Source organism: Biomphalaria glabrata, chromosome 8, assembly GCF_947242115.1.
Source record: "Biomphalaria glabrata chromosome 8, xgBioGlab47.1, whole genome shotgun sequence".
Taxonomy (NCBI): Eukaryota; Metazoa; Mollusca; class Gastropoda; family Planorbidae; genus Biomphalaria; species Biomphalaria glabrata.
Genome location: NC_074718.1, coordinates 34873344 through 34884503, shown reverse-complemented (window position 1 = coordinate 34884503; position 11160 = coordinate 34873344). Strand labels below are relative to the sequence as shown.

The window sequence follows — 11160 nt, the reverse complement described above, 5'->3', positions numbered from 1 at the left end:
TAAGGCCTTAACAAATCTAAGTCCGGCACTTCGTGTCATTTTGCCTTTCGACATTAACATACTCCGAAATACACATTGTTGAAGTAGTCATCGTGAGAGCATCGTTTTGGTCTTAAGTCTTAGGCCGGAGTTATGATAACGTATACACATAGGCCTGCTATATCTAAACATACCTATTTACATGAAACGGATCTGAACCTAATTCCAGTGTATTTTGCATTGCGTTAGGTAAAATGGTGGAACACCACTGTAAGAAGCCGCACAGTTTAAATATAACAGTTGGCCCTGGCACCTACTACGTCATTTCGAATGCCAGTGACTCCAACTTCAATGTGACGTATGGCGCCTGCAGCGTCGACGTCATGCAAGGAACGGACGTCATTTACTCAACAAGATGTCCAGACGGCTATGAATATGGCGAACCCAGAGACTCATCTTTCGTATCAGAGGTAAAGTTAGTGTGGCACTTAGGCCATTTAGCTTTTAGATGGATATGTGTCTGTGTGTGGGGGGGGGGGGCAAACGTTGTCTTTAGGGCAACACGGAGGGCATCGAAACTCACAGAGAATGGATAATTCCCCAGCTGAGACTAATTTTTCAAATATATTCTGAAAATAGTTCATTTAATTTTGTAGCAATACAGAAAATTTAAATTACAGTTTTGATGTGTCCCAGGTTCGAATCCTGGTGATGACTGGGATTTTTAATTTCGGGATCTTTGGGCGCCTCTGAGTCCACCTAACGGGTACATAACATTGGTTGGGGAAAAGTGAAGGCGGTTGGTCGTTGTGCTGGCCAATTGACACCCTCGTTAACCCAGGGCCACATAAACAGATGATCTTTACATCATCTGCACTATAGATCTCAAGGTCTGAAAGGGGAACTTTTACTTTAGTCTTTGCTTTGTAAACATTTACACCTAAATTTACATGCACTTTTGTATAAATTATTTAGTGTATTTTAATACCGTAACCACAAAATGTTGACTAGCCGCAGTTTATGGAGTATTGAGTGTACCCTGCTGTTTTTTTGTTTTACTTTATCTAAATGTCATAACATCTAAATCTAAATCTGTTTTATTCGATCTAAATGCCATAACATCTAGAACTAAATCTGTTTTTATTTTATGTAAATGTCATAACATCTAGAACTAAATCTGTTTTTATTTTATTAAAGTTTACTTTATTGACATACGAATTGTTCATTCCCTAAATGTAAGTGGGACTTAGTTTGTGACAAGGAGTCTCTCTCGGATGTTTCCATGTCTGTGAACTACATCAGTGAAATGATCTGGGCTTTAGTCTTCACGAGATTATCAGATATGTAGGTACTGGTGTTTTATAGCTGATACTTTTAACATAAAAACATTTTTATTTCGTCCGATGTTACGGGTGGAGAACATATTTATTAGACAATTCTCAGTTGTTTGCTAGAGTACCTGGAGTAGACTTCTTTTGATTTAATATCCTTTGCCTTCAAGGGTGGCTAACATTACAACTGTTTTTTTTTTTAACTAGTGCTACCTATATGGTGGGGTTACTCCTAATAATTTTAATTAATATTTTTGCAAAGCGTTAATGGTGTATTTTTAAGAGCTAACTTTTAGCTCCCTTCATAAGCAACATTGAAAAATAAGTGTTTTGGGTCTAGGTCTGAAGTATCATTCATATTGCCCATAGGAGCTGTGGAGAGGTAGAGATTATATGTAAGACACGCCTAATAGACGCTTTCTCACTTTTTACAAAACTTATATCAACTCAGTCTATCTGTCTGTCTTTCTGTCTGTCCTTCTGTCAGTCTTTCTGTCTGTCTTTCTGTCTGTCTTTCTGTCTGTTTTTCTGTCTTTCTGTCTGTCTTTCTTTCAGTCTTTCTGTCTGTCTTTCTGTCTGTCTTTCTGTCTGTCTTTCTGTCTGTCTTTCTGTCTGTTTTTCTGTCTGTCTTCCGGTCTGTCTTTCTGTTTGTCTTTCTGTCTGTCTTTCTGTCTGTCTTCCGGTCTGTCTTCCGGTCTGTCTTTCTATCTCGTAAGAAAATGTGCACACGTTATTTCTCCCACACCCATCATCGGATCAAATTGAAACTTTGCACAACTAGACAATACATGAATCATTTAAAATATATATATTATAAGTCTATTAATTACTGGATATTAATTATTTTGTTTGATACCAACAAGGCAAACAGATATGGTTAAATATGTCGAGTTTTATCCCCTTAAATAATTGTACACGAAATTTCTCCCCCCCCCCCTTTTCCGAATACTAGGATCAAGTTGAAAGTTTTTTTTTTGTACCTAACAAAATATGAATCAATTTTCAAACAAAGTTACAAAGACAGTTTGTGTGAAAACACAAAATCAAAATCGGCCCCCAAAGTGGTCCACCCAGGCAGGCTTCAATATTTTCAGAAAGAACATCCAAAAGAAATTATATCAAAGACAAATGAGAGATAAGAATGGAGAAAGAAGGTTGACAGATCTTGTGTAGTGCCCCAACGGTCCAGCAGATCAAAGGATAGGTGCAAGTGAAGGCAAGGTTAGATGTAAACCTGGCCTAACTAGTTCCCCTTTCAGACCTTGTGGTCTATAGGGCAGATGATGTAAAGTTCATCTGTTTTTTTGGCCTACGGTTAACGAGGGTATCAAGTAGCCAGCACAACTACCAACCGCCTTTACTTTTCCGCAACCAATGTCAGGTACTCATTAGAGATGGGTGGACTCAGAGGGGCCCAAAGATTCCAAAGTTGAAAATCCCAGTCTTCACCAGGATTTGAACCCGGCAAAAAAGGAACAGACATGCATACCAAAATAAAATGTGTATGAAAATGAAGTTTAGAAGATTAATATTCGTTTTAATTTAGGTCTAACTTATAATGCATACTAATTAGCTTTTTCTCTTTAAAAAACTGCTTGCATCACTGATTTTAAAAATTAGATTTTTCGCTTTCAGAAACAAAAAAGTTGCCGTTGCATCAGAAATTTGAATGGTCTAAAATATTGTGATGTCGGATTTTCAATATCTTTTCTAGTTTACGAGATCTAAACGGGACAGACGGACAGACATTTCGTATAAAACTAATAGCGTTTTTTCCCCTTTCAGGGGCCGCTAAAAAACAATTAGACAACTAATTAATTATTTTGTTTAAAATCGAATAATGGAAATAACTTTTACATTCTTGAATGTTATAGTTTTAAGAGCATCGTTTTTCCCATTAGTTAAGTTTTTTTTTTTTTTTAATTTTACAAATTTTTTGTTTGTTTTGTTAAATCTCACCTATTTGGCTCTCAATAAACTGACTCCAGCTATGGTAGGAAGAAACTGTTCATGCTGACCAACTCGCTCTACTTTGTCAACTCAATGATTCTCTGTGTTCTCCCCAACTTTGTGGCTTTCTTGGTGTTCAAGTTTTTACAGACGGTGAGTAAACATATAGACATGGTGATGTTTCTGTAAGGTCTTGTAAGCCTTTCATATTGGAAGATAAATGTTATCTTTCGAGGTTTAGACCTAAGACTTTGTTTTAATAGTTTTAATATAAAGGCACTTAGTAATCATAGTAATAAATGGATTATTTGATGGTCTTATCGCATTCCCCTTAGGTTCTCATAGGCATATTTTGTTACAAAATGTACAGTTTTGAAATGTGAAGCCCCCTCCCCGTTAATTTGGTTAATTATAGACGTTATCAGGATTGTCAACAAAATTAAAAAATAAAAGATGTAATAATAGATTAATTGATTGAAAGTATCGATCTATGAGGACCTATTGCAGGGTGCGAGCATGTTTGCCAGTGTTATAATGGTGGAAATGATGCCAACTAAGCACAGAGCGTTGCCTATTCAGATCATTGCCTACCTTTGGCCGGCCTCACTTCTACTACTGTGTCTGCTCGCCTACCTGACCAGGGAGTTGAGTTGGCGCTACCTGCAGTTGAGCCTTGGCCTGGTGTCGGCATATGTTCTGGTTCAGTGGTGGTAAGAACTACTGTATATGTTTTGTTGTAATAAGAGCAAAGAACCATGGACCATTCAAAATATTAGTCAAATGTTTGACATCGTTTCGGATGTTCCTTCAGAGCTGAAGATAATCTACTTCCTAGTTTTTAGCCTCACGCAGGACGACGGGGGGGGGGGGGGGGGGGAGGGTATGAACCCGGGACCATTGAGACGACCGAGCGACAGTCCAGCGCACTTACAGCACGACCAGGCAGCCATTCGGCGTAGTGATGGTCATCATTTAACAATAAAGATCAGAAGAGAGGATAATGTAATGAATGATGTGTTGAATTTTTTTTTAAACTTTGAGTGCCGCTCTTTATAATTTTTGCGAAAATTCCGAATGTTCTGGTGAGCCAAGGCTGCATCATGTATCAACTTGGGTCTATCAGTTTCGACTCGCTGTTGGGATTGGCCCAACAAAAATAACGTCTACATTCTCTAGGGTCATCACCTTGTTCAATGGAGAGATTGCTACGATAATTACAATGCAGTGTTGGTTTGTCTATTACTCTCCACTGAAATGGCAGCTGCTGTTGGCGAATGTAGCTATTTTAATTAGTTGCAATCATAAGAGCTTACTTAGTGTGATCTATCCTTGCAGGTCTACAAGAGTGTGACAAATCATATAATGGATTTATCATGATTTTTGCTTCGGATCAATGTTTCCCTATCAACGCTTTCAAAAAAATATGTCACAATTCATGATATCTCATCTAGGGACGTGGGTTCGAATCTCCTTAAAGACTGTGATCTTGAATTTTTAGGACGCTCCTCAGTCCACCAAACTTATCTGAGTAAATTTATCTGAGTAAAGTAAAGTCGATAGGTCGTTGTGCTGCCCACATGAAATCCTCATTAACAGTTAGCCATATAAACAGATGACCTTTACATCATCTGCCCTATAGATCTAAATATGTCAAAGTGGTACTCTACTAGTGCATCAAGTCAAATAAATAACATTCGTTAACAGTAGACATCAAACATATTTCAAAAACATATATCAGGTGATTATGGATTGTTAATTGTTTGACATTTATCGTTTACTTGTAGCTGATGAAGGCCTCGTGGCCCATACGTCAAGTAATTTTACTTTCTGCATGTTTTTATAGTATTTTCTATGTTTGTTTAGTGTCATTTATTTTTATGTATAGATGGTGTATTGACATCAACATTCAAACTTGTAATATTCAGTTTCATGTGACCACCTAAGCGAGATCAATAGTCATAATAGGCTGATTACTGACCTTTGACGTGGCAACCTGTGGTCAGTGAAGACCAATAGCTCGTTGCCACGTCACAGGTCTGACGTACTGACCAATGACGTGGCAACGATCTGTATATCTCCACTGACCACAGGTTGCCACGTCTTAGGTCAGTGTGTAGGTCTACTATGACGATTGGTTTCGACCTCCAACCAAACAGGGTTACAGACGAGTCTCTCCGCTGGCTCTGTGTGAAGAACAAAAAGACAGAGGCGGAGCAACTTGTCAAGAAGATGGCACGACTGAACAAGGTTAGCCCAGAGAAAGCTCTGCACATTTTGAGAACTGACATTTTCTCCCGGGATATAAGATTAGAGTTATCCCAAGACTCACGGGTAAGTCTTTTACTGTGTAGTGGTAAGTTTTCGCTTGATGCTTAAATAGAATGATTGTTATATTTATTAAAAAAACAAAACAATTCCTATAACGTGAATACAAAGATTATGTAATTATACATCTTTAAACTCTATAAACTTACAGTATTTAGCATTATAATGAAAACACGCGTTCTATTTTTTGCTGCGGAAATTTGATAAAGAATAATTCCCCTCTACGTACAGTGTAAAATACTGCAAATTAATAAATTGAGATATAAAAGACTGTTGATTCATGTTTTGGGCCTGCAAGAGTCATGCGCATTGGCTAGGCTAGTAAAGCCCTCTGACATAAGTGTGTGCTTTTAACAAAGCATAAATCAGCTCACCGTCTGTCTCTCAAAAGTTTGTACACGTTATTTCTCAGGCATCAATCTCAGATTTAGCTGAAATTGTGCACAATTATTTCTTTTACCTGACAACACAAGAATCAATTTTTAAAAAATTAGCATTTAGTTAATTAACTATTGGTAATAAATAGTACTTGGAAAGAAATATTACTTGACAGAAGTGGGTGGTATAAGCTCAATTAGTTTCCTGCATAGATTGTCGCCTGGGCTGATTACAAATGTCATTACATGACTAATCCAACTAATATAAGCTTTTTTTTTTTAAGTATTTTTTTTTTATTTTCTTGTGTTTTTTTTTTTTTTTTGGTGTTTTTTACAGACTCCCCTAACCTAATATTTGTTGGATAAAGTCTAAAACTAGCAAGAGGTCACAGAAGAATAATTGTCCGTTATAACCAAATTCAGCCACCTGTCTGACTGGTCGAGCGGTAGGCCCTTCAGACTGTTGTCTGATGGTCACCGAGCTCGAATCCTGCCGGCCGTCCACCTCCTGCTATCGTCTGCTGTGAAGAAACGACAGCAACAAAAATAAATTGAGATTGTTCTCATCTACCATTGCAGAGGAGAAGATTCATTGACTGACATTGCTAATATTGGTTTTAATTTTTATGAAACAAGTTAACATAGTGCATTATCATTGGATTTGTTTTCAGATGTTAGAACGAAATGAAACAAACAACACAACAGAAGACGTTATGATGTTAAGTGACGACACTGCCATCACTAACAGAGGTAAATCAACACCTAGTCAGTCAGACAACAACGTCAAGTTTCTAAGCATTGTCAGAAATAAACATTTGATGAAAATACTTGTCATCTCCTGTAGTTTATGGTGAGTCTGATAATTGGATTTAAGTTCTTTGAAGCAAGATAAAAAGAAATTCAGTCTCAGAAATGAATAGAAGGATATTGGAAAAGCTTTCGAAAAATATTTTGGACGACGTCATTTCTAGGGAGAGAGGGTGGGAAGCGAGAAATGACGTCATTTCTAGGGAGAGAGGGTGGGAAGCGAGAAATGACGTCATTTCTAGGGAGAGAGGGTGGGACGCGAGAAATGACGTCATTTCTAGGGAGAGAGGGTGGGAAATGACGTCATTTCTAAGGAGAGAGGGTGGGAAGCGAGAAATGAAACATATTGTCATAAAAGATTGCCCTTAAAATAACATTGTAGGGAGAAATTGACTAAGACTCTCTCTCATTCTCTCTCTCTCTCCCTCTCTCTCTCTCTCTCTTTCTGTAAGCCTTCGCCTCAAAAGCCCAGAGGTGGCTGCCTCTGAAGGCAGCTCATTTGTCCACGCTTCACACTGCCTCCGGTCAATGCCGCACTTTATTTCGAGAACCTAAAGTTGTGTACCAAAAATGTTTGAATATGATTAATTGAGACAAGTGTGAATGATCGGTACTCACTTCCCCTAAATTAAATAAAGAAATGATTAAATATTTCCAGGTTTACGGATTGTTTAGCCTACGATGGTCTTCTGATGGTGTCACCGTCTTTCGCCCAGAACTTTTATGTTGGCTTTGCCCTAAGCGTCATGGTTGAATACCCAGCAAGTGTCACTTTTAATTTGATAGTCGACAGGTAACATGCTCCAATTGTTATGTATCTCAGAGATAATCACGTTTCCAACTGTTATTGTTCTGTTTATGTTTTTGCATGTTCTATTGGTCGTTGATGATAGTATTGACTACTGTTGTTGCATGCTCTATTGGTCGTTGTAGATAGTATTGACTGCTGTTGTTGCATGTTCTATTGGTCGTTGTAGAAAGTATTGACTACTGTTGTTGCATGCTCTATTGGTCGTTGTAGATAGTATTGACTGCTGTTGTTGCATGTTCTATTGGTCGTTGTAGATAGTATTGACTACTGTTGTTGCATGCTCTATTGGTCGTTGTAGATAGTATTGACTGCTGTTGTTGCATGTTCTTTAGTTCGTTGTAGATAGTATTGACTGCTGTTGTTGCATGTTCTATTGGTCGTTGTAGATAGTATTGACTACTGTTGTTGCATGCTCTATTGGTCGTTGAAGATAGTATTGACTTCTGTTGTTGCATGTTCTTTTGTTCGTTGTAGATAGTATTGACTGCTGTTGTTGCATGTTCTTTTGTTCGTTGTAGATAGTATTGACTGCTGTTGTTGCATGTTCTATTGGTCGTTGTAGATAGTATTGACTGCTGTTGTTGCATGTTTCATGTTGGTCGTTGTAGATAGTATTGACTTGTTGCTTGCTCCTTGGTAACTTTTACATTATACTGGAGTTCAATCATAACAGAATACAAAAACAAACGATTTGATATACTCGAGCAACAGATTGTTGAACATCAACTATGATTTAGTTACAGATGAAATGTGATCCTCAATGTCCCTCTTATCGTCTTATCACTATGACAATTCAATCTCTAAGCTTGCACTCCTAATACTGGGTCTATCAATGATGTTACCTTGTTGAAAGCCAAGTCCATATACTGTTACTTTTGTTTTTTTTTCCATAAAAGTCATAATAATTGCGTGTCACGTGACATAGTCTAACTCCTTCATGTAAATGAAATACTAAGTCTTGAGTTTCTGTTGTATGTCAAAGGCGACCAGGAATAATACTTTGTTTTTATTTGAAATGGGAAAAAAAAAATACAATTTAATATTGCAATCAAAAACTAAATTGATGGAACAAAAGAATTTCAACTGCTCGTTTCGACTGAAACTAAAATATATTTAGATAAGATATGAAAAGATCATTTTTATTGGTCCAATAAAATGCAAATTGTCTACGATTGACAGTCGCAGCGTAACTACTGAACTATATTGAACATTTGATTGTTCTTTAGGGTTGGACGAAGACAGTGTATTGTGGTGTCTCATCTGATAGCTGGATTCTGTCTCGTTGTATCAACATTACTCTTTGTGCCAGCTGTGCAAAGTAAGTATGGATTCAAGGTGCAGAGAATAAAGAACTGTCCAATATGTTTATTGAAACTTAATTAATTGTGTTGTATTTGCAGGTTATGTTCCAGAAAGTAGTTGGGTCTCTCTTGGATTTGTTCTGCTAGGAAGATACGCTTTATCTGTTGGTTATACCTGTGTGACTCTCTTCACGCCTGAGTTGTTACCTACGTCAATCAGGTAGAACTGGTTCACATCTCTTCTCTTTCTATCATCCTCTATTTCTGTTTTTCCCCGCTTTCTCTCTCTTTTTCTTCCCCTTTCTTTTTCTCTCCTCCTCTCCCCTCATCTCTCCACCTCTTTCCCTGTCCCTCTGTCACATGTTCTCACTAATGCGTAGCAACACATGCGTTACGAGCCGCACTGTCACAAAAGATGGTCAAATCAATGGGAACTAATCCACTATATAATGCAATATGGAAAGAAGTCTCAAAGATCAAGATAGAAAACCAACATGGGTCGGATATGGCCCGCGGATAGTGGTTTTGGCGCACCAGTACTCAAGACTAAATAAGACTAATTGAAACACAATTAAAATAAAACTTTTATTTATCTTACTTTTCTGGGACATTATGTAATGGACCAAGTTTTTGGTTGTCCTGTCACTCTGACCCTCAAGATAAAACCTTTACTTACAGGAGTACTGGCTCTGGTTTTACAAGCGTGGCAGCTTACGTTGCTGTAATGATAGCTCCTCATGCCAGAACACTAGTAAGTAAATCATTTAATCATTTGTAATACTATTTACAAAGCTTATATCAATCAATTAATCATTTGTAATACTTTTTACAAAGCTTATATCAACTCTGTCTGTTTGTCTGGTAAAAAGTTTGTACATGTTATTCCTATCACACCCAATGTTGGATTAAGCTGAATTAAATTTTACACAATTATTTCTTTTACCTGACAAAAATCAATAAAGAAATAATTAACCAATTTACTATTTAATCATTGGTAATTACCTATTTTGTTTGCTATCTTGAACAAGGGAAAGAAATCGTAGAAAGAAATGTGGTGGTATGATTATAATTATTCCCCCCTGAGGAATCTTAAGCCCTGAGTGAACTTTTTTTTTTATGCCTTTAAAAAAAGATCATGTAAACATTCACTAAGATACCCCCTTGTACCCTCCCCCCTTTCTCAACAGGTCCCCAGACAAGTGATAGGTTCATAGCACATTGAGAAAGCTAAAAGCTAACTATGTGCAATTGGTATAAATATTTCTATCACACAGATTTAGCTTATAGCATCTATATACAGTGTCATTGTATACATATTTATATGATTGATCCTAACCGATCAATTGATACAATTATTTTCAAAGTGTTTTCTTTTTATTTCTCTTGTCTGTATACTAGCTTTGGACAGTGTCTAAAATAAAGGAGACTTCGTGGTTCTTATCCGTAAGAAATCAAGTGGGGAAAACCTGATTAGTAAATAAATCGCAAACATACTTTTTTGTTTTCTCAGAAACGACACATCCCGTGGGCGCCGTCAATAATTTTCGGCTCCATCTGTATTATTTTATCCCCCCTGACATTCCTGCTACCGGAGACCAAAGGTCATGAACTCTCACAGACTCTGGAGGACATGGAGAAGTGGTTGAATGACGTCAAATCTAAAAATAAACCAAAGCAATAATATATCATAATGTTACATAAGCGTTTGGGTTATTTTATTCACTTACACTTATATTTTAGAGACATGTTTGTGTGACTTCTTCTTGTCTAGGTTAAATGATTGAGGCCTAACTGTTGACGCTGGAGCTAGAATGATTAAACTCTGACGCAATTTTACAGCTTTAATTGTAGGTTCGGTCTATATTTTGTAAATGTAGATCCTTGTGATGTACACATTGATCACTGTGAATCAAAATAGATGGTATCTAAAATTTACACGTTATTAAACTTGTAGAATCATCAAGAAAAAATCAACATCAAACTGAATACTAAGAAATACAAATTTCTTCAGCTTTGTCGTAGTAAAAAAAAATTATTAAGCTAAAGGTAAAATATCAACTATAATGGCTGCCTGGTCGTGCGGTTAGCGCGCTGGACTGTCGTTCAGATTTATCGACGGTCGAGGGTTCAAACCCTGCCCGCTCCCATCCCCCGTCGTCCTGCGGGCGGTTTGGACTAGGAAGTAAACTATCTTCAACTCTGAAGGAACATCCGAATTATGTAAAACAAAACAAAAAGACCCTTCGCTGTAAAAAAACAACAATACCTGACTGATTCTG

At 37.2% G+C, this 11160-nt stretch overlaps 1 protein-coding gene across 3 annotated transcripts in view; it reads left to right on the top strand.

Annotated features, from left to right (window-relative positions):
• Positions 1–10576, top strand: part of LOC106075890 (organic anion transporter 3-like) — a 13374-nt gene extending 2798 nt beyond the window's left edge. For 2 of the 3 annotated variants that reach the window (XM_013236771.2, XM_013236772.2), the window contains exons 3-13: positions 229–449; positions 1220–1323; positions 3299–3413; positions 3768–3970; positions 5417–5591; positions 6634–6812; positions 7428–7562; positions 8807–8898; positions 8981–9101; positions 9560–9632; positions 10392–10576. In XM_013236771.2, coding sequence (XP_013092225.2) covers positions 229–449; positions 1220–1323; positions 3299–3413; positions 3768–3970; positions 5417–5591; positions 6634–6812; positions 7428–7562; positions 8807–8898; positions 8981–9101; positions 9560–9632; positions 10392–10562 — 1589 coding nt within the window. In that variant the 3' untranslated portion in view covers positions 10563–10576. Of the gene's footprint in view, positions 1–228; positions 450–1219; positions 1324–3298; positions 3414–3767; positions 3971–5416; positions 5592–6633; positions 6813–7427; positions 7563–8806; positions 8899–8980; positions 9102–9559; positions 9633–10391 lie in introns of those variants that run through there. The other variant, XM_056037283.1, reaches the window with a different exon arrangement.
• Positions 10577–11160: the final 584 nt, after the last annotated feature.